This window comes from Panthera uncia, chromosome D2 (assembly GCF_023721935.1).
Source record: "Panthera uncia isolate 11264 chromosome D2, Puncia_PCG_1.0, whole genome shotgun sequence".
NCBI lineage: Eukaryota > Metazoa > Chordata > Mammalia > Carnivora > Felidae > Panthera > Panthera uncia.
The window spans coordinates 54,826,713-54,849,741 of NC_064818.1; the positions used below are offsets into that span (position 1 = coordinate 54,826,713).

The following is a 23,029-nucleotide window of genomic DNA, read 5'->3' on the forward strand; positions in this document are numbered from 1 at the left end:
CTGAGAAGGGAGAGGATTTCTGAATACAGCTTGGTCCGGGCGGTGATTTCGAATCTGTTCACATTCTAGCTGTTTGGAAGGGAAAGTGATAGTTTCCAGTTGGGGCAATCAAGGAAGGGGTACATACATTTGACTCCTGCTTATACGAATCGGTTCGATTTGTACCAGAGTGGCGCGATGCGTGACCCTGAAGCACGTGCTCCCACCGATCTGCGGTATTTTGCGAATCCTGATCACTCAGGGACCCAGCTGAGTGTGGGCGAGGCTGAGGGAGGAAAGACGCGGAGGCACAGGGCTGAGGTGGGCGCTCACCTGTGCTAGAGTGGGCGGAGCTAAACGCAGCAGCAGGGGCCGGAGGCGGGGCGGGCGCGATGACGTCACGGGCACGCCGCCGCTGAGCAATTCGCGTCCCGGAAGTGGCGGCGGCGGGGGTAGGTGGAGGAGGCTCTCCGATTTGCGACTTCTGAGGCCCTTGGAAGAGGCTTGTCGTCGGGGTGGGGCGGGCCTGAGGAAACGCTCCTGGGCCCGGTGGCCCTTCCAGTGCTCCCTGGCCGTCCCCGCCCCTCCTCTACCAACCCAGCGACCGGGCAGGTGAGGTGCCACCCCCTCCCCATCCCCTTGTCTCTGCCAAGGGCACGGAGTTGGGCTCCTGGACGCCGCAGGGGCCGTCACCTGCGGCCCAGCGGCTTTGGGCGTGGCCTTCCCGGTCTGGGCCGAAAGGCCCCATCAGATTCCCTGGGCTGCGGTGGTGGTAGTCCAGGCCTCTGCCTGCGCTGACCGGCTCCCCGCCCACACGGGCTCTTACCGCGCCCACCCCGGGTCCTTTTATCCGATCTCCTTCCGCGGGTATCTCGGGCTCCCAGCGTTCTCTTTGTCACATCCCCACCCCCTTCAGGTCGCAGTCCCCTGCGTGGGACTGGCTTATGTTGCTGTGCTCCGAGGTTTTGATCACTTGTTTTCTGCTTAGCATTTGGGGTAGGACTTTGAAATTAGGAAAGAGGGTGAGGGTTCCTGCGGTTCTCCCCATCGGAGAGGGGAGATGGGAACGGGGCCTTATGGAAGGAGGTGACTGCCTCTCCGGGTTCAAGGGAAAAGGGAGGGTAATGGGCAGGAATGGTACAGGAAGTGGTTGGGAACAGAAGGGAGAAGAAAGGGTTAGAAGATGTGACAGGGCAGGAGAAAGCACTGGAGTCCTGGAGGATGGGCAGTTCATTCACTCATTCAGTTCATTCACTAATTCACTGATCATAAATTAACCGTCCACTATGTGCAGAAGTAGTGGTAAATGGAAGACATATTTTTTTGACTTGGTGGAACTCCTACTAAAGTTAAGAAGTGTAGACCGGCAAGAAAGCAGGGAGTTTTACTTTGGTGTGATAAATACTGTTAGGGCAAGTTCATGATCCTTTAGGATCATTGGGGATGGGCGCCCATTCCAGACTGACGGTGTTGCAATGTTTCAGCCAATACCTGAAGGATGAGTAGGAATTAACCAGGTAAAGAGTGGGTGAAAAATATTCCAGGTCATCATTTCTTTTTAGACAACAGATTGCCTCTTCCCAGCAACCATGTGTTCTTGGTCTTTATGGTTTGTACTCTTGATGGATCTGTGGGGAAAAGACATTAGATGGAGAGTCAGATGAGCCGGGTTTTATATCTGGGTAATTCGGTTCACCCTGCTGAATGGTGTTTCCTCTCTGTGAAACGGGTATTCCATCTGTAACCCTTGCTACTTTGACAGGTTTATTCTGTAATAAACCTCATGCACCACATGAGATAGTGTGTTGGGATTGGAAGTGCAATGCAAATGTCAGGAATTATTATGGTTACAGGATGCAGACATCAGAGCGTGAGGGGAGTGGGCCAGAGGTAAGCCCCAGCGCGATGCCTGAGGCTCCCCTGGAGTCTCCACCTGCCCCTACCAAGTCCCCGGCGTTTGATCTTTTCAACTTGGTTCTGTCCTACAAGAGGCTGGAGATCTACCTGGAACCCCTAAAGGATGCAGGTGACGGTGTCCGATACTTGCTCAGGTAATAGACTTTGTAGAGTTGCTCTGATTGCTCTGACCATCTGGGCCTTCTGCTTTCCTGCTCCATAGTTGTGCTAGCCATTTAGGCAGTGGCCGGGCTGTCCTTTCTGCCCTAGTGAAGAGCAGTTCTGGGAGGTCCATTGGTTCCCCGGGCTTATTCCAGGCCCACCCCTGGAGAGGCAGGCCCTGGAAACCATATGGCCTTTCACCAGAGTTTCTTTGTGGTTCAGTAAGATCATACCTCAAGACTGCTAACTAGCCTTGAACATCGGGCCTTCTAAATCTTTAAAGCAGGTTTTTTTTCCTTTCTCAGTATTAGCATAATTAATATTAGAATTAGAATATAATTTTTAACAGAAGTTAAATGTAAATACCTATGAATTAGCAGGTACCGTTTCCACTAACCTTTTTTTTCAATAATCTTTTGAGATTATGGATCTCAAAATTTTTTGTTCTTATTTTGCTTTGATTTTCATTCTCTATAATTTTATTTTTTCCCTTTTCAACTCACTTTCTTAAAGAATTTTAATTACAGATATGTACTATTTCACTCCATAAATATGTCAATTTATTTCCAAGTAATAAGGACATTTAAAAAAATGTTTTATTTGTTTTTCAGAGCGAGAGTGCAAGCGAGGGAGGGGCCCAGAGGGAGGGAGACAGGATCAGGGGTGCTTACCGCAGTGAGCCTGACATGGGGACTCCAACACAAACCACAAGATCATGTCCTGAGCCGATGTCAGATGCTCATCTGACTGAGCCACCCCGGTGCCCCCTGGACATTAAAAAAAAATTTTTTTTAATGTTTATGTATTTTTGAGAGAGAGAGAGTATGAACTGGAAAGAGGCAGAGAGAGGGAGACACAGAATCTGAAGCAGGCTCCAGGCTCTGAGCTGTCAGCATAGAGCCCAATATGGGGCTCGAACTCATGAGCTGTGAGATCATGACCTGAGCCGAAGTTGGATGCTCAACCCACTGAGCCACCCAGGTGCCTTCGGACATTTTTTTTTTTTAATAAGAAAAAGCAACATCACACCTAACAAAGTTAACAATAATTCCCTGATATCATTTTATATTCAGTTCACGTTCAGATTTCCTCAGTTGTTGCAGGAATGTCATGTTTTGGCCAAATCAGATTCCAATCCAGGACTGTGCATTCTATGTGGTTATTGTGTCCCTTAAGTCTCTTTCAATCTAAAATGGTTTCTTTTTCATGATACTGACTTGCTGGAGACTGAGCTGACTGTCCTGGAGAATTTCCTACTTAGATTTGTCTGGTTGCTTCCTCATGGTGCAAATTGGAAGTTAGATTTAAAGGCTAGATCAGATTCAAGTGAAACCCCAAAGGTTATGTATTGCTAATATTGGGAGCCACATAAAATCTGGTTGTCCTACACGGCAGACGTTCATAACCTGGGGCCTGAATGGGACTTTATGGGGTCAGTGAATCTCTTGAAACTATATATATATATATCTTTGTGCACACATGTGTATTTCTAAGGAAGAAGCTTCTAATTTTCACCAGATTCTCATACAGATCTCCAGCCCTCTAAGATGCCTGAGAGAGACAGGTAGGAGGCAGGGTTAGTACAGTTGGGTTAATCTCTAAGAGTGCCGTTGAGTATTCATTCTTACCTCAATCTGGAAGTAGTGGGGGAGGTTTGTTTTTTAATTTTAGAGAGAGAGCGAGAGAACATACTTGTTGGGGGAGGGGGCAGAGGGAGAGAGAGAGAGAGAGAGAGAGAGAGAGAGAGAGAGAGAGAGAGAATCCCAAGCAGGCTCCACGCTCAGCACAGAGCCTGATGTGGGGCTCGCTCTCACAACCCTGCAGTCATGACCTGTGCCAGAACCAAGTGTCAGATAGTTAACTGTGCCACCCAGGCACCCTGCAAGGTTTGTTTTTAACTCTCTGAACAAGGCCCCCTAAATTTTTCTTGTTCACCCCAGAACCCCCTTCATTTATGGCATTAACCCTAGAGATGAGCTAGTTTGTGTTCCAGAGAAATGTTCTCTATTAGATCACTGTACTCTTGTCACGAGAGAGGGGAGAATGGACTAGGGGCTTGTTTTATAATCCCACCACGATTGTCCAGCTGAAATGAATTTTAGTCTTCCTTAGGGCAGGGGGTGGGCCCTGGTGTTTTCTGTGCACACATGCAAGCATGCGTGTGTATGTGTATGTGTTTTACCCTTTTGTGGCAAAGTGCAAAAGTAAATATATCCTGTCCTTCTCCTTTTCTACCACTGGTCTCTTAGTGCTTCTTGGAACTCGTGTTAGGGTTTTTCCATTTTATGAAATTAGAAATCTGAAGATGTGATGGGATTGATTAAAGCCGGATGGGGGGAGCAGCATTTGGTCTAAAAAGCCCCCAGGAGCTTGTCTTCTGTGCCAGGGGAAGACAGAGCACTGGTCTGTGAAAATGGCTGTCAGATTAATTTGTGCTTTTGATTGTTCTTTTCTTAGTAAAGAGGATTTGACTTTCAAGAGGGACCTAATCTTGAGCTTTGTCTGTTACGTCTGAAGCCTAGAACTGCGTTAGATTTTTAAAAGACTCCTCTTCTGGGATCAGCTACTCTAGTGGGTGGGTCTCCATGACCAAAGTGTCAGTGAAGATATGAGACAGAATGGGAGAGGCTTTACAATGAAAGTGACTTTAGTGACTGTATGATGTTTTTATTTCTGAAATGAGATCGGCCTTAGACCTGATTTTTAATTTGCTTTTACGCTGGTACCTGCCACTGGATGGTTCTGAGGCCTCATTAGGATGGTATAGAGGGAGTATGCTGAATTTTTAGAGAAAGGTAGAGAAAGGTCATTTTATTCCCTTACTCAAAGTAAAAACGGCACATAAGTTAATGAATCTCATTTAGCAACTGAAATACCTCAATCACAGCGAAAGAAAATACATTGGAGTTCTGAATATGTTGCTTACCAGCAACTTACCTGTTTATTTTTCTTTGACTCTTCCTCTGATGGCTGACCTTAGAAATGCTATACTGGCTCTTTCGAATGTGGGTGTCGGGCTTCACTGCCACATCTCTGCTCCTTTTTCCCTGTTAAATGTCCTTTATGAGGGGCAGAGCCAGCAGCCTTTGCTGGTCTCTGTCAGCTCGAGCCTCTGGTCTTCTTTCTTTCCTCTTTGGGGGCTTGTGCACTGCTCTTTGGTGGTGGTGGTGGGCTGGGCCTGCGTGGGCCCCCAGCGCTGCCGGTTCACTTAGGGCGTGGCTGCTGAAAGGATGCTGTGTGCTGGTTTCAAGTTCGGTTTTGATAGATTAAAACAAAACATGATTCTTTCTCCTTATTTATTTAGTTTTTATTTTTATGTCTCGAGAGAGGGAGAGCATGCGATCTCACTCGAGTCGGGGAGGCGCAGAGGGGGAGAGGGAATCTTAAGCAGGTGCCATGCCCAGCAGGGAGCTCATGACCACGAGATCATGACCTGAGCTGAAACCAAGAGTCAGACACTTCACCGACTGAGCCACCCGGGCGCCCTGACTTATTTTTATTTTTTGAGAGAGGGCAAGCACGCACTCTCGTGCAAGCCAGAGAGAGGCACAGGGAGAGAGAGAATCTTAAGCAGGCTCAGTGTCCAGTGTGGAGCCTGACCCAGCGCTCCGTCTCACGGCCGTGAGATCATGACTTGGGTCGAAATCAAGAGTTGGACCCTTAGCTAACTGAGCCACCCAGGCACACCCCTATTTTTTTCTCCTTTTGAATTAACGTATGTTAAAATAAATTCACAAAATTTGAGAAATAAGAAAGTCACAACTGGGGTCACAGAAATCCTTCATGTTTTGTCCTTTGATTTCTGTATTAGATGAATTTTGCACAGTGAATATATGGTTCATGTATTTTTCTAAGGGAAAATTTTAAAGAAGAAAGTTTGTCATTGTCACCTCTTAAAGAGACCAGAACCTTATAAAACAGAGGTTAAACAGTATAAACTGGGTTTCTCAACGGATATTTTATAAATTCTTCTTCTGGGAGAAAGTTCCATAGGTATTCTAGTTCTGACAGGATACCTTTTCTCATCACAGGGCCTAATGTGTGACCTTAACTCCTCCCCCAGGCGCCTGTCCACATGAGGGGCCCACTTTTCATTTCTCCTTGACACTGTGAGCTCCAGGCCCCCTCCTCTTGCTCCTGGTTTTGATGACCCACCCGTGGTAGCCATCTCCCCTTCCCACTGGAGGAGTGGCCGTCTTTGGTGACCAGGCCTTTTTTGTGTTGTAGGTGGCAGACACCTTTGTGTTCCTTGCTGACCTGCCTGGGCCTCAACATCTTGTTCCTCACTTTGAATGAAGGTAAGAACTGCTTCCAGGGGCCAGGGGGTTTTTGTGAATGAATGTGGGAAAGAATTTCAAGAAGTGGCTGCCTGTCTTGCCCTGGAGGTGGCTTCCTTCCATGTCTGCTTGATGTCAGAAAACTGGCTCTGGAGAGACACTCTGGGCTAGAATCCTGGCTGGGTGGTTTGGATGACTTTGGGCAAGTTCTTGAATCTGTTTGTTAAGGCCTAATTTTCCTCATCTCTAAAAGGAGGGTGCTTTCCTCCGAGGGTGGTTGTGCGGAGTGAGACCGCCTATGTATAACATTTAGCACAGTGTCTGACAGAGTAAGCAGCCGATGTATGATAGCTATTATTATTATTTTTGTTTCCTTCTTGACTGAATGCTGGCGGATTGACCTTTTTCCATTTTGACTTTCAAGCTGATTCTGGGGTCATTGGGGCATGACATGGGGTCAGCGTACCAGGAAGGTGAATAGATTTTTGTAGAGATTTTTGCCATATCTCTGGATTTTCTCTGGCTCAGCAAGTGAGCCTGGAGGGGGGCTGTTGGGAAGTCACCAGCAATGAGGGGTCTGTGGTGTGGAGCCTTTGAGGGAGACGGGTGGACAGGTGGGTGGCTCTAGGGGTCTTGGGTAGTGATGTCTCCTGGGGACCTTTTGTGACGAGATATACCAGGACCCAGCCGTTTTCCTGTTTGGAACTGGCAGATGGCTGCAGAAAAAGCTGAATCCCTAGGGTGAATGTGTGAAGGGCCTGGGACAGAATGTTCTGAGGAGCTGGGACCTTTATTCACATTTTCACTCCTCTTTCGAACTTGCATTTCTCAAGTTTCTCCTTTGTTTCCTATGGAGATATGGATTTGATGGGTTAAAAATAAACCCAGTTCACAGAAGACCTCGTTTTTTGTTTCTTAGTAGGACTCTTTGCCTGTTCTAAACTCAGATATCCTTCTCAGGCTGTTAAGATTTTTCTTAACATATTTCCAAAGTAAATCATATGACAGATACTTAACAAGCATTTACTCTGTGCTCAGTGCTCTGTTAGCTTGCTTTGGGGGCACCGTACTGCATGGACCAAGTTTCTTCTTTGGATTTTCTCTCAGCATTCCCTTTTCTTAGTCCACAGTGGTCTGGTCTGTGGTATTCCAAAAGCCAAAAGAAAGACTTCTAATCTGTCCCAGGGGCCCAAACGTCAGCACGTCAGTCACGGGGTGCTCCAGCGGCCAGACTCCAGGCACGACCACCTACTGTGTGCTAGCATGAGTTTTTTAATATTAAAAAAAAAAAAATGGGTCTGGGGCTATAGTGACCAAGCAAATGAAGTCCCAGCCCTCAAGAGCCTATATTGTGAAGGAGACAACTATACATATCGTCAGTTGTGTGGCTATAGGAATCCTATTGGAGGGCGATAGGAATTCTATGAGGAAGACTAAAGCTGAGTTAAAGGGCTGGAGAGGGAGCAGGGCAGATACTGTATCATGCGAGGTGATCAGGGAAGGCCTTCTGGACGGAGCCCTGGAGGAGGTGAGGGAGCTAACACGTGGGCATCTGGTGGGCAGAGGCTGCCGGTCCTCGCTACCCGTTCACCTGCAGTATCGTCGATCCCACAGGTGCGTGGTACTCGGTGGGTGCCCTGATGATTTCAGTGCCCGCCCTTCTGGGCTACCTTCAGGAGGTCTGCCGGGCACGGCTGCCTGAGTCTGAGTTGATGCGGAGGAAGTATCACAGCGTGAGGCAGGAGGACCTCCAGAGAGTTCGCCTGTCTCGCCCCGAGGCTGTGGCTGAGGTGAAGAGCTTGTGAGTATGAAAGGGGCCGGGGAGGTGGGAGGCAGTCACGACCGCCGCACTGAGTACTTGCTCTGTGCCGGGCATTGTGTTAGGCAAACCACAGATGTTATTTCCTTTCGTCTTTCCACCAGTTCTGGGAGGTAGCTGCTATTATTATCTTCCATTTATGGTTAGGAAAGAGGCGCACACAGCTAAAAGGGGACCATGGTGGGACGAGAATCCAGATCTAGCTGATTTCACAACAGTTTGTGTTCTTTCCACCAGAGACCCAATTTAGGGTCTTGACTAATAAGCATGTGCGCACAGGAGCCAGGGTTCAAATGCCAGCTCTTCCCTTTACTTGCTGCGTGACGTCGGGCAAGCTGCTCAGCCTCCCTGTGCCTCGGGTTCTTCATCCGTTAAATGGGATAGTAATAGACTTACCTCATAGGTGGGTGTGAAGAGTAAATGAGTGTCTGGTACCCAGGAAGTGTTCAGTAAATACCGGTCACCATCACTGTGCTGTTGAGAGGCTTCCTAAATGTGACAGAGCTGGTACTTCTGAAGAAGCACCTTACGACTGGTGAATAACAGTAACCATAGCATCTGCAAAGCTGCAGACAAGAGTTACAAACAGACGGAGCCTGGGCCTGGCCTGAGTCAGTTATCTGGAGTGGGTCTGGGTATCTGTGTTTTTTTTTTAAAAAAAAAAAAACAACAACAACAACAAAAAACCTTTTTATTTTGAAATGACTTTAAACTTACATGGGAGTTGCAAGAATAATACAAAGAACTCCCCTATGCCCTTTACCCAGATAAAACAATTATTAACAGTTTGCGACATTGGCTTCATCTGTTGCTGTATCCTTGCACATTATTTTTTTTCTTCCTGAACCATTTGAAAGTAAGTTGCAAACATCATGCCTTGTTTACCCCAAATGCTTCTTTCCTAAGAGCAAAGACATTCTCTTAGATGTCCATAATCCTATAATCAAAATTAGGAAATTTTACATGGCTAACAGCATTAGTGCAATTATCTAATACACAGTTCATAATCAGATTTTACCACTTGTGCTAATAAGATCTTTTATAGGAATTTACCCTGATCCAGGATCCAGTCCTGAGTCCTACATTACATTTAGTTTTTATGTCGTCTTAGTCTCCTGTATCCTGGAGTAGTTCCTTAGTCTTTGTTTCTCATGACCTTGACTTTTTTTTTTTTTTTTTTAATTTTTAAGTTTGTTTATTTTTGAGAGAGAGAGAGCAGGAGAGAGAGAGAGAATCCCAGGCAGGCTGCACATTGAGTGCAGAGCCCAATGCAGGGCTCGTACTCACAAACTGTGAGATCATGACCTGAGCTGAAATCAAGAGTCAGACGCTTAGCCGGTTGAGCCACCCAGGTGCCCTATGACCGTGACATTTTTAAATGAAAAGAAAACTTTTTTTGACATTTATTCCTTTTTGAGAGATAGAGCTCAAGTGGGGGAGGGGCAAAGACGGAGGGAGACACAGAATCCGAAGCAGGCTCCAGGCTCCGAGCTGTCGGCACGAAGCCTGATGCGGGGCTTGAACCCATGAACCGTGAGATCATGACCTGAGCTGAAGTCAGATGCTTACCTGACTGAGCCACCCAGGCACCCTGGTATATTTTTTTTATGTTTGTTTATTTTCGAGAGAGAGAGACAGAGTGTGAGTGGGGGAGGAGCAGAGAGAGAGGGAGACACAGAATCGGAAGCAGGCTTCAGGCTCTGAGCTGTCAGCACAGAGCCTGAGCCCATGAACGGTGAGATCATGACCTGAGCTGAATGAAGTTGGATGCTCAACCGACTGAGCCACCCAGGCACCCCACACCTTGACGTTTTTAAGTAAAAACAAGATTATTATTTTGTAGAATATCCCTTAATTGGGGTTTGTTTGTTTCTTTGTAATTAGATTAAGGTTATACATTTTCGGCGGGAATGCCACAAACAGTGTGTGTGTTGTTGTCAGTGTATCCTGTCAGGAGGTACGTGATGTCAGTCTGTCTTGTTATGGGAGATACTAACTTTGATCAGTTAGTTAAGGTTTCTCTATCAGACGGCGGCCATTGCTGGGTCTTGCCTTGATCAGTTTATTACTGTGATAGTTACAAAGGTGATTTTCTAATTGTCATTGTTAGCTGGTATTCCACTGTAAGAAAGAGCTCTTCCTTTTACCAATACGAACTCAAGATTCTTAGTTTTATTTAATGGGTTATAATCCATTACTGTCACTATTTTGATCTCAGACTGTCCTAGGTTTGGCACTAGGAGCTCTTTTGAAATGGCTCTTGTGTCCTTTCAGTATGTCCCCATTATTTTTGAGTACATGTGATGTTCAGATTTATCTCACGCTTGTGCTGCCCCCACTCTAGAATCAGCCATTTCTCCCCAGAGCCCTTCAGAAACCAAGATCTGGGTGCAGCATGCGTTCATTGCTTCTGGGGGTGCAGCCATTAAAAAAACCCTCCCAAGTGAGTCTGCCTCACAGCCCAGGTGGAGACACACTGATATCCATCCTGCCATTTATCCCGTAGCTGCAGTGTGTTGGAAGGTGGGTACCCTGCTCCTCATTTTATGAATGAGGAAACTTCAGCCCTGGGAACGTCAAGTAGCCCAACATCAACAGCCTGGAAGAGACCCAGGCAGGAACCTGTGTCCTGTTCACACCTCAGGAGGGGTCCTGAAAAGGGGACTGAAATGTATGCAGTTTCTCCTGAGCTCTCTGGCCCCTCTCGTGGGTTTGAAGAGACCAGCTGTGCCTAGCTAGCCGTCGCGGTGAAGTCCTGGGCTCTGTGGCCCTGAGCTCCGGCCGGCCCCGGCGCGCGTGGCTCACAGAAGCCCTGTGTGCCCGCAGCCTGATCCAGCTGGAGGCCTTCCTGAGCCGCCTGTGCCGTACCTGCGAAGCTGCCTACCGCGTGCTGCACTGGGAGAACCCTGCCGCGTCCTCGCAGTGAGTGGCCCTCGTTCCCCCCACTGCTGTTCTGCTGGGATTTGCCGCTGGAGTCCCTGCTCGCCTAGCTCAGGGGCAGAGAGCCTCTGAGACTCTTGTGTGTAAACCTGCACATAAACCTGTGAGGTGGAATGTACTGCTTTTGTTTAGACACTTTCGGGGGTGGTACAAATAATCATAGTAGCAGAAACATGTCCCTCCGTGTAATCTCTCATCCACTTGTTTGACGAGCAGATCTCGTTGGTTTATTATTAAGCGTGCCTGTTGCCATGTGGGTGTGCTCCAAATTGGTTTCCTTCTGATCTTAAGAATTTCTGACCCTGTGGTTCCTCTCTGTCCATGCAGGTTCTATGGGGCTCTTCTGGGCACAGTGTGCATGCTGTACCTGCTGCCCCTGTGCTGGGTCCTTGCCCTTTTAAACAGCACGCTCTTTCTGGGGAATGTGGAGTTCTTCCGAGGTAAGCCCTGGACAGCTTGACAGAGTTGGGGCCCAGGCTCTGAGGGCTAGGTTAGGCTTCCCCCGTTTACCAAGTCTCTACAGCTAATCGTCTGTTTGCTGTGCCATCCACAAGGGGGCAGCACCACACCAGAGTAGTTTCTCAGAGGGTCCCCGGGATGTGCATCTCTCAGATGTCAGGTGGGATACAGGGAAACAGGCGAAGCTGCTGCTGTAGGGTCCCTCTCCCTTCCCAAAGCAGGTGAATCCCTGTTTACATGATGTGGTGGCTTCTAGGAAGTGAGGGAGGGATGTTTTCCCAGTGCTGCCATCCGCCTCCTGAGATGCTGCCAGTACTCTGTGGTCCCAGAGTTCTTGTCGGCTGTCTTGCTTCTAAAGCAGTCAGGCAGTCTGGAGAGGCCCTCAGTCACAGAAGTCTGGGCCTATGCATATGTTTGGGTGATTGCTGTATTTTTCCTCCTCCCTGTGGTTGAGTAATTAATTACAGAAGCTGTAATTCGTCAAGCACTTACTACATTTAATCTCTGTATTGCAATCACATGGGGTGGGTGGTAGTATCTCTGTTTTGTTTACGAAGCTTAGGTTGGGTGACTTGTTCAGAGTTAGGAAGGGGACTTTCTTGCTGTGGAGAGTGGGCCGCTGGTGGAACAGGCCAGCCACCTGCAGAAGGGGGTCCCCCAGGGCACCGCTCATTCCATCCTGTTTCTGCCTCCCCCGGTTCTTGCCCTGAGTAGTGGTATCTGAGTACAGGGCATGTCTGCAGCGGCGGATGAACCCCAAGCAGGAAGACGGTGTCTTTGAGAGCCTCCCGCTGCCAGATGCTGGGGGAAAGTGCGCCCTGCCGGACTGCACGCCTGCGCCCACACCCACGGAGGTGAGCGCCCCCCACTGTCAGGGCAGAGCCTGCTGTGGGCAGGTTGTGGGGCCTTCCCGTTCCCAGCTTATTTATACCGCACAGCTCCTGGCCTTGTTCTGGTTCCCGCTGCTTCCCCGGCCTCATTTCCTCTGAAGTGTTTAATAATAATAATAGTAACCGTAGTAGCAACTGGGCACTTTGTTGACTGCTTATCCTGCTGTAGGTGTCAATCCTTGGAGGTGTAGGTTGTCTCTGAGAATGAGAGGATCCTTTTCTGCAGAGGAGGTGGCCGGGGCCCAGAGTAGTTGCCTGCACATGGTGCGGCCAGGACTCAGACCAGGCCCTGTGGTTCTAGAACCCATGCTGTCGGTCACTGTGCTCTGCAGCCACCGTAGGGCCACCTGTGGTGTTGGGCCCATCCCCCGGTCCTTGGAGGTCAGAGGGCGCCCTCCTTCTCATGACTTCTTTCTTGCAGGTGTGCCACCTCTTCTGGGCAGGGACAGATGTTCTGGGGAACCTGGGTGCTGGCTCTGCTGCTGGTGGCCTCTGCCTAAGTGGGCAGGGCCGCGTCCCTCCCCTTCTGTAATCCTCTCTTTTCCCAGGACCTCACGCCCGGAAGTGTGGAGGAGGCCGAGGAGGCTGAGCCTGATGAGGAGTTTAAAGATGCGATTGAGGTGGGTGGTCCTTCCCTACGCCCCCTACCCACCAGACAGATGGTCCGGGAGCCAGCTGGCTTTTTGTGTCCCAAATGTAGGTTTTTTCAGTTCTCTTCTATCCAGATCAGCAGCCAGAACTGGTTCTGAGCTAGAACTCACTGCACGAAAGGGTACCTGTGAACTTCCACTCATACTGTAGCTGACCTACATCTCTCAGGGTGCCCAGGGCAGGGAAGCCTCTGGGAAACACTCTGCAGTGGGGGGGGGGGGGGGGGGGTGTCACTTCCCACCTAGACTGGGGACTCTGGGCTTGGTGCCTTTGATGTGGGGAAGGCAGATTCGAGGGAGGGCATTGCCCTGGGCCTCTGACTGCCCTTATGCAGAATGAGATTAGAAAGATATCTCTTGGAGGCAGGAAGGGGAAGCTGGAGAAAGTGGTTGCAGGTCAAGTAATAGGTCAAAGAGTCTTCCTGATTTTAATTTTTTTAAATGTTTTATTTTTGAGAGAGACAGAGACAGAGTGTGAGCAGGCAAGGGGCAGAGAAAGAGGGAGACACAGAATCTGAAGCAGGCTCCAAGCTGTCAGGCCTGATGTGGGGCTTGAACCCACGAACCGTGAGATCATGACCTGAGCCAAAGCTGGACACCAAACCGACTGAGCCACCCAGGCACCCCGAGTCTTCCTCATTTTAAGACAGTGGTTCAAACTGGTAGTTCACAGAAGTGTTTTATTTGGCATGCAAGACTTAAAAAATTTACAAATGGGGAGATCTTAAGGAAAAGTCTGGATTTTCAGTGTCTCTGAAAAATCAGAAGCTCTGGTAGCCCTGAGTTTTCAGTGGTCAGTGTAGCTGAGGAGTGACTGTCCCCTTTAGAAAAATCACCTAGTCCCCACCACTGCCCCCACTCCCCTTGTCCCCAGTCACTGAGTCCTTATGGTGGTTACTGTTTATTGTCACAGCTGTCCTATTGTATTTCTGTATACCAGAAAGTCATTTCTGTGTTCCTTTGTAAGTGGGAAATTGAGGTATAAGAAATGGGGTTTTGTGAGTTGCCCCTGGGCCTGTGAGTTGCCCTAGCTCACCTCTCTCGTTTTAGTCCCATCCACGTAGGCAGTTAAGTTTTCAGCTACGGAAAGATTTCTCCAAGACGTTAATACGTGATTGCAGACTGTGCATCTTGGTGGGGGTGGTGGTGGTGGTGGTGGTGGTGGTGGTGGAGGATATATACAGCCAGGACTTTCAAGTGTTTTTGTTCATAACCCACAGTAGTGAACACATTTTATATCTTAGTCTAATTCACACTTATGTCTGTAAAATATGTAAAACTTAAATGAAGCAAGTTTTCTGAAAATACATTATAAATTTCTGCTCTGTTAAAATAACAATCCACTTAATTTCACCCAATTTGAAAAACAGTAGTATACTGCTGCTCCCAGTCCTGGGATCCTTCTCTGGGGGCCCCTGTGAATGGGTCACCCTTTGGGATGTGCTCAGACAGAACTCAGAGTGGCACTTCTGTGTTTCCTTTTGCCTGGGGGCCCCCTCCCAGCAGCTTCCTTCTTCTTGCTATCTCTCTGTTTTCTCTCCTTCTCCCCTGCACCTCGGGAGGCAGGAGACCCACTTGGTGGTGCTGGTAAGTAGGAGCCTCGGTGAACCGGGCAGGGGCTGGGCAGGGGAGAGGGCGACTGAGCCAGCCATCACCATGCCTCCTGGGGTCTGTGCTGGGTGCCTCTGCACGTGGGTCCCGGAGCCCCGCCGTGAGGTGGGCAGGACTGGAAGGAGCTGTTCCCGCAGGAGGATGACGAGGGTGCCCCGTGCCCAGCAGAGGATGAGCTGGTTCTGCAGGACAACGGGTTCCTGAGCAAGAACGAGGTGCTGCGCAGCAAGGTGTCCCGGCTCACGGAGCGGCTCCGCAAACGCTACCCTACTAACAACTTTGGTATGGCCGGGGCTGAGGGACGGGGGCACCATGGGCACCGTGGCCACAGGGCCAGAGTCTTGGAATTGTGGGTTCTGGTTTGTGACCAGAGCAAGGAGTGAAGCTATGTCCCCAGGCCCCTGGGAAGGTAGCAGACACACAGTAGGACTGCCAAGGGAGCAAGTGTAGGTTCCTTCGTGTCCCTCTGTCCTTACTGAGTAATAGCTTGTGGGCAGTTGAGGCACTCAGTTCGAGAAATGCCGCTCCAGGACTGTAGAGAGAGATGTAACCCTGAGACAGAGCCTCAGAAGGCAGTGGAGCCTAATGATTGAGAATAGAATGTGGAGTCTTGATTGCCTGGTATAAATTCCAGCTCTGCTGGGTGTCTTTGAGCAAATTACTTAATCTCTCCGTGCCTCGGTTTCCCCTTCTGTAAAAGGGCAGTAAGAATAGTTCTTAGCTCACAGGACTCTTACAGGTCTCTAATGAGATGATGCTTATTAAGTGTTAGCACAATGCTGGCTGGGTCATGGTAAATGCTTAATAAGGGGTGCTGTTACTATGAGAGGGCTTGGTCCATTCTGCAGGTGCCGAGGAGCTTGTCTGGATCTTTCCTATCCAAGTTGAAACAAGTTGAAGCAAAGATACTTTTGTATCTTCCTCTGCCTGTGATAGAACCTTGAGGTCCCTTCTCCTCAGCCAAGTGCTTACTTTACTGGGAGGTGGGTGTGGGTCAAGGATGCCAGCTTTGGAGAAGGGTGGACTTGACTGTTAGCTCTGTGGGAAACCTGACTCAGGCCAGAACAGCGATTAATGAGCCACATAGAGTTCTGGCTGAAGAGCGCGGGTGACTTTGGGTGCTATGATTGAGGAAGAGCCTTACTTGTACCTAGTGTCAGCTGACAGGGAAGAGGGTGGGGTGGCTATACTGTGTGTTCTGGTGGGAGTGACTTCTACGGCCTGCACCCTGGGAGAAGCCCCTGGGATTTGTTTTGAGGAATTTGACCCAGAGCATCCGGGGACCTCCCTTCCTGCCCTTGTAGCACCCAGCGCAGTTGTTTTTCAGGATTAGAGGTCCTCCACATGCTGTGTCTTTCAGCTGTGTGAGTGTCCCCCAGTTATTTCAAGTTCCGTTTTATTCGTGATGATCACCGGCTTCTCTGGAGCTCTGTGTTCAGCGCACTTGCATGTACATGGTCTCATTTAGTTCCGATGGGAGATGTGATAGGGACAGGCAGTTCTTAGGGCTTAGAAGCAGCCTGGGTTCCAGAAGTCCCAAGTAACGTTACAGAAGAATTAGTACTCTTGCTGTAGCATGTGATTCATTTGTATCTGAGTTTTAAGTAAAAGGCCTTAGGTGTTCTCATTCGCAGGTGAGTAACCTCGGGTGAGAAGAGTGATTCGGCCCATGTTCTCAGCCAGTAAATGGTCGAGCTGTGACTCAAATCCAAGCCATCTGCTCTGGCTCCTGTGTTCTTGTTTTTCTTTCTTTTTAAAAAAAAATTTTTTTCTTAATGTTTATTTATTTTTGAGACAGAGGGAGACACAGCGCAAGTCGGGGAGGGGCAGAGAGAGAGGGAGACACAGAATCTGAAACAGGCTCCAGGCTCTGAGCTGTCAGCACAGAGCCTGATGCGGGGCTCAAACCCACAAACCACAAGATCATGACCTGAGCCAAAGTCAGACGCTTAACCGACTGAGCCACCCAGGCGCCCCTGTGTTCTTGTTTTTCTAACTCATCTTCCTCCTTTTGCCGTAGTGTCCGAAGTCCTCTCGTTTTACGTCTGTCCCATTTCAATATTTGATTTTCAGTTCAGATAATCCCTGCTGGGATGGGTGAAGGCCTTTTAGGTTCACATGAAGATGGCAAGGGCAGAAAATGCTTCTTTTTCCCCTCTTAATTTTACATTTTTCGAAACTGCTCTCTGTCGCTTCCTTGAGATGCTCTCAGGGTCTTTGCCATGAGGTCAGCCGTAGCAGCTCCGCTTCTGGGTCTGGCTCCTGCAGGCCAGCATGGGGTGAGCCACTTTCAGGGCCACTCCGTTCCGGATGCCAGTGGATGATGGGGGTGCCTGGGAAAAATGAGGACAGGCTGCTCAGGAGCTTCTCTGTGGTCCCCCTGTGTCCCAGAGGCTCTGTGACCATTACCGTTGCAGGGCCCATGCAGTCCTGGGCTCCTCCCTGCTCTGTCTGCTCCCATGGCATCATCACGTGGTGAGTCAGGCCCTTTGCTGAGAATGAGGACAGGGAAGGTTGGTAGATGCTGGAAGAGAACAGGGGTGCTTCCTCCATACACCTGTCTTGAGCCGGTGTCAGCACCCTAAGCCCTCCTTGGCCCAGGCTTGTGCACGGCTACGTGGGGGACCACATGGCAGCCCTGGGTGGCTTGGCCTTGGCACTCCATCCTGGACGTGGGTGTGAGTGTCAGTCTTTGAGTGGCTCTGGTCCCCTGCCCCATGCCCATGCCCCTGCTCCCCTTGCTGAGGAGGAGCATGGATGGGTTGCTTTGCCCACATTCTTAGTGTGGGGGCCAAAGTCTTAGCGTGGCCCGATTCTTTGTTTGGCATCAAGGCAGCGGCGCCTGCTATGCCTTTCCCTATCCTGTCCTCTGCTGGGCCATGAGCCGACTGGCAGCAGTGGCATTCACCTCATACACCTTGGCCTCAGGTTTCTCCTTGCTCTAGCTTGGGCCCTCCTTTCCTTGAACACAGGGAGTGTCCTTTAGCAAGAGCTGCGCGGGGTTCTGGCAGAACAGAGGAAGGGACCACAGGTAGCTGTCAATACAGCTTTGGGCCTTTGCATGAAGATGAGGCCTGGGTTCCTGTACCCGGTCACACAGGTGGTTCGAGAGGCTCAGCAGTACTTCCTGAAGCTGCCAATTGCTCTGGCCAGATCACAGGAGGCCTCTGGGCCCCAAGTTGTAGACACTTACTCCAGTAGCCTTATTATCTGCTTCCAAGTTTTTCCAGGACTCAACTCAGCCTCCTGCTGGGCTCTGTAGCCCCTTCCGGGAGCACCCTCGTGCCTTTCTCCCCTGGGTCAGTGCCCCGGGCCTGCACGGAGATTTCTGCCTCAAACCACAGTCTGTGATCCTGGGGGCAGCCCTTGGAATCTTCTTTGTTCTCTTCAGGGTTTGCTTTTGTTTCTGGAGCTTGGAGAAGCCAGTGTGGCTTTTCCTCCTCCTCAGGTCGCCTCCCTTTTGGTTCTCATCATTCACTTGCAGGCCCCCTCTTCAGCAGACTGCCTTTGCCTTGGTCCACCTTTTCCATCCTCAACTTTCCTGGAAGCATGAGTGGGTGGTGAGCGCAGCGGCCTCTGAAAAAACTTTCGGTTCCCTCCTCCCTGTCTCTCATCTCTTCTTACACCCCCTCCCCTCCTCCTGTGCGTTTGCTAAGCTGCTGTTGCTCCTCTGCCACTGTGGTCATGGTCGCAAATTGTCATCCTGTGTGGTGGTTTAGGTGGGTCTGTCTCGCGGCTCTGTCGTGCTCCCTCCTGCCCACCTCTCACAGTGTCTGTGCCTCTGCCCTGCGTGACTTCTTGGAAGATGCCTGGTTCTGAGGTCCTCTCCTAGAATCTTTAGATGGCAGGAAGCAGGAGTTGGGTTTTAGGAGATGTTTCTGAATTTACCTGTGGGCAGAGTATTTGCAAGGAGTATTTGTAAGGAGACACTTGAGAAGGGGTTGTGTCAGGCAGGTTTGGTTTGCGCTCTTTGGAGCTGCCTTCTCTGAAGGATGCCTGTTGTCAGGTCCTCCCCGGCTTGGTGTGATTTCCAGGGAGCGGATTCTGCTGGATGTTCTTCGGTTTTGGCTGGACCTACAGGTGGAGCCTTTAAGTCCTGGGAAGGCCTGTGGACCGGCAGCTGTGTATGGTCTGGAGACATGGACTCCCAGGGACTGTCAGCTTGAGTCCTCCCTTCTGTCTGCAGATCTGGATCTGTCTGGTCCTCCCTTGCGCACTGCTCCTAGCACGGTGTCTGGGCTGGGCTGGTGTCCTGAGTGGGCCTGTTTAGAAGAGCCAGGGGCAGGTGAGCGTTGAGGCCTGGGTTGGGTCAGGGCTGAGCTGCTACCTCTGTTTGTCAGGGAACTGTACGGGCTGCTCGGCCACCTTCTCAGTGCTGAAGAAGAGGGTAAGTCTCGTTGACGGTGTGTTTTCAGGGGCTTGGGATGAGATGCAGGGGAGTAGTGGGGAGTCACTGGGCCACATTGGTCCTGGGGTCCGAGGTTTGCTCAAATGAGCAGGGCTTCCCTGCCCCCATGCCCACGCCTTCACCAGCCCTCCCGTTGGATGTTGTGTTTGCTTTGTCCTGCCCCACTTGGGCACCTCCCTAGTCCCACGGTAGTCTCTGGTTCCTTGGGTGGGATCACCTGGTGGAAAGGAGGTGGGCTCTGGGCGTGGGGGACGCATCTGATACTGACCTTGGCTCTTCTCTGCAGCGAAGCTGCAGTAACTGTGGAAACAGCTTCTGCTCCCGGTGCTGCTCCTTCAAGGTGCCTAAGTCCTCCATGGGGGCCACAGGTGAGTGATGCAAGTGGCCGGGGGTCAGGCTGTTGGTAGGGCTTGGCGGGTTCCCGCTTCCTCCAAGGGGTGCTGCAGTGTGGGAAGGGAGTAGGGGCTCAGTGAGAAGGCAGGGGAACTCGGGATCCTGTCTGGCCCGTAGAAACATTTTCCATTCTTTAACACACAAAACACTGAAGTATTTGATGCGTGCAAAGGAACCTATTTAACATATCTGAATTATAAGGTGTAATCTAAATACCTGTGGCTGCTTCACTGAAGTTAAAAAAAGAGAGCATTAGCAACACTGCCGAGCCTCCCTGGTACCACCCTGCCTTCCCCAGAGGAAGCCACCGTCCTAATTTTTATTCTTGTTCTCATTACCTTGGTAATACTTAACAACAACAACAAAAATAATTTCTTTTCCTTCTATAGAAGCTGTACATACTCATTGTAAACAAAAGATACAGATAAAGGGAGAGCACCAGTGTGCATGTAGGATAAATGCATATGCATCTTCTAAAAAAATTGGGAGCATATTTTTCATACTGCCTGAAATATGTTATAATCACAAATCGAGGTTTTTTGGTTTTCTTTCCGGTCATGCAAGTAACATATGGTTATTCTAGAAGATTTGGAGATTACAATACAGAAGAAGAAGGAAGAAAAAAATAATCCTGTAATTTTATTACCTAGAGATAACCACTGTTAAAACATTTTGGAAAATGAACTTCTGGTATTGTATTTAAAAAATATTTTCAATGGGGTTTTGTTGGTGCCAAAATAATTTCTAATGTAGAGCACCTGGGAGAGGCCTGCTGTTGGTATGGTCACTCCTACAGTCCCCTGTCCCCATGGAAAGAGAAGTCTGAGGGCAGGCTAGTGAGCTGGGTTAGTGAAGATGTGGGCTGGCTGGTGGGCAGCTCTTGTGGGACTTTGGGGGTTGGGGAGGTGGTTGTAGTATTGGGGCCGTAACCAAGGGGCATGAGGAAGTGTCTCACCAAGTTCTTCCTCCTTTTCAGCCCCCGAAGCCCAGAGAGAGACTGTGTTTGTGTGTGCCTCGTGTAACCAGACCTTGAGCAAGTGAGAAGAGGGGCTGGGGTCCAAAGTGGGCGTCGGTCCCTGGGGCCAGCAGCAGGCCTCACCCTCCCTAGCCGCATGTGGTGTGTGCTGGGCAAATGTGGCCTGAACGCTAGGTAGGCGTCCCCTTCCTGTCCTCGCTGTCTCCAGCTGGATTCTGGAGCTGTTCCCCACTCCTGCGGAGGGCTAGTAAGCGGCGGTTCTTGAAACCCAGAGGGAAGAGGAGCCCCTGGAGGGCCTGGCATGTGTGCCCTCCTCCGCCCTGGACTGATCAGTGGACTCAGAGCTGGGCAGGGAATATAAACTAGAGGGCAGGAGTGAGCTAGGCCTGGTCTCTGTAGGGTCTCTGAGCATCAGGGCATCTCTCCACACCTGACAGTTCTAGGAGACCAGAGATCAGAGACTGGGAAAAGAGATTCTTCCTCTGCTGGTTGCTGGTCCAAGCCCTTGGCCTCTGAGAGCCTGCAGAAGGGCCTGGACGTGCCGTGACCCCACTCTGCTATGCGAACGTTCCTTCAGGCATCAGCATCTCCTTGTTTCTCCACCAGAGGGTATGGCCAGGGCTAACCAGACCGAAAGTCCTTCTAGAAACAGGGTTGAAATTTCCATGTTCTCCCAGAGGAGGATGTGTCTAGGAGGGCCTGTCAGAGTTCTTTAGTATTAAGTGGGAAAAAACATAGGGATCCCCGGCAGCTCAAAGGGCCTCAGCCTTACCTTGCAGAAACCTTCACTAGCAGAATCTCAGGCCACATATTACCCTGGTGACAGCTCCATTGGGTAGATGCCAGGCATTCAGATCACTCTTGTTTCTTTTGCTCGGAGCCTTGGGCATCCCTCCTCTGGCACAGAGCTGCATTTCTCTCCCTGGCCCCTTGTCCCATGGAGTGTGAGATAGGCAAGCAGAGCAGAGGTCCTGAAGCCCTTGACCCTTGGGGGCCTGGGAAGTGTAGGATCTCTCTGGGCTGGGTCCTAGACTCTGGCACTGTTCCCCAGCAGGACAGTCTCACTTACGGGTTAAGGCCACTTGAGGTCCCCATCCTCTCCAACAGTTTTATGTTCACTCTGGACTTTTAGGCCGTCAGTGTCTCTCCCTAAGCCTTGAGCGGGCTCAGGCACCATTTCCCTCCCTTGGAGCTGCCCTGCATTTTTGAAGTATTTATTTATTTATTGCATGGTTCCTGGGAGCAGGTGGCACAAGGAATGGAATGAAGAAGAGTGGGGTGCTTCTGTTCTAGGATGCTTCCCCGGAGCCACGGGCTGCCGGGGACCCAGGACCCATGGGAGGCTGAGCAGGGATCCAAGGAGACGGGCTGGGGAGACAGAGGCCATCTGAGGCCAGCTTTCTCGCCAGGCCAACCAGTGTAACTAGGGCCGGCAGTCGGGCCTGCTCCAGGCCAGGGAGGTGCAAGTCCCTGGGGAAGTGGGCAGGCCTTGGTATACCCCCTTCCTCGGGCTCCTTTGTTAACAGATGAGAGTGAAGTACCCTGTGCTTCATTTACACTGGAGAGGAACGGAAAGGATCTCTGTGTGTATGGAGAATTGTCAATAAAAAGGCCTCAAGCTTCTTATGTTTTTGTCCTGGTCCTTGCACTAACCCTCCTCCTGAGGCTGGAGAGCCAGACTCCCCCTGCAGTGGTGGAGTCTGCAGGCTTGAGCTGTGCCTGCAGGACAGGGCTGGAGGGGGTGTGGACGCTGAAGTCTGGGTGTTTGCCGGGGCGGGGGAGGAAAGCCGTGCCTTGTGCAGGTGGGGCTCAGCACATGTGTGTCGGATTGACTTGAGGCTCCGTCTTGTGACCAAATTGTGAGGGGTTGGGGTTAGGACCAGGGCTTGGCCAGCACTAAGCAATGCAGGCTTTAGAATGGAAAGATTTCAGCTAATCCCTCTTAGAAAGCAGAAAAGGATTGGCCCTCAGGCTGGGGGCGGCCGAAAGAGGATTGGCTGTGAGATGGGACGGATTAGCAGTTCTCTGAAAGCAGGGTTTGTGGGGTGTTTACTGGGTGCCAGTCTCAGTGGTAAGTGCTTTACACACATTATTCTCTTTATCCTTAGGATGGCCCTGTGAGGTAGGCACTGTTCTCCCCATTTTATAGGTAAGGACATTGAGGCCCAGGGAAGTTAGGTAGTGGTAGTGAAAGGTTTCACCTGGCACTTTGCAGACCAGAGCTGATTTTGAGCTGGGTCTTCCAGACGGAGGCCTGGGGCAGAGAACAGGGGAGGAGAGACCCTGCCTCAGAGTTGAGGTTAGGTTGCAGCCACATTGTCACGGCCCCCTGCATATGCAGCTCACAGAGGCCTTGGTCTGTGGCGATTCTTCCTAACTCAGGAACTTCCGCATGGGAGAGCCCTGGCAGCTCTGAGGGGCCTTGAGAGGCAGGGAAGCAGCCAGGACCCCTTCCTGGCAGTTTTTACAGAAGACCGTGTTCACTTTAAAAAGCATCAGAGTGGCCTCAGCAGCCTGGTGGTCCATAGGAACAGTAAAGATGTTGGAGGAGCGGAAAATAGGGCCTTGG

The 23,029-nt window shown here is 50.3% G+C and overlaps 1 protein-coding gene across 2 annotated transcripts; it reads left to right on the forward strand.

Moving 5' to 3' along the window:
• Nucleotides 1–371: 371 nt before the first annotated feature.
• On the forward strand, nt 372–22,086 carry ZFYVE27 (zinc finger FYVE-type containing 27). Of its 2 annotated transcripts, none has more exons than XM_049645528.1 (12): nt 372–591; nt 1,833–2,030; nt 6,265–6,335; nt 7,929–8,115; nt 10,960–11,055; nt 11,401–11,513; nt 12,247–12,386; nt 12,971–13,042; nt 14,821–14,965; nt 19,024–19,070; nt 19,378–19,459; nt 20,049–20,451. In XM_049645528.1, the coding sequence occupies exons 2-12, from the start codon at nt 1,834–1,836 to the stop codon at nt 20,111–20,113; spliced, it is 1,215 nt and encodes a 404-aa protein (XP_049501485.1). In that variant the 5' UTR covers nt 372–591; nt 1,833; the 3' UTR covers nt 20,114–20,451. The 2 variants fall into 2 exon arrangements, with proteins under 2 accessions (XP_049501485.1, XP_049501484.1); XM_049645527.1 differs by lacking the exon at nt 20,049–20,451 and adding an exon at nt 20,461–22,086 and having other exon boundaries at nt 374–591.
• Nucleotides 22,087–23,029: the final 943 nt, after the last annotated feature.

Excerpts from the sequence above, each read along its gene's own strand:
- ZFYVE27 (XM_049645528.1), top strand. The coding sequence starts at position 1,834 with ATGCAGACATCAGAGCGTGAGGGGAGTGGGCCAGAGGTAAGCCCCAGC. Across the intron at positions 8,116-10,959 it reads GTGGCTGAGGTGAAGAGCTT|CCTGATCCAGCTGGAGGCCT; the intron begins GTGAGTATGAAA and ends GTGTGCCCGCAG. Across the intron at positions 13,043-14,820 it reads AGTTTAAAGATGCGATTGAG|GAGGATGACGAGGGTGCCCC; the intron begins GTGGGTGGTCCT and ends CTGTTCCCGCAG.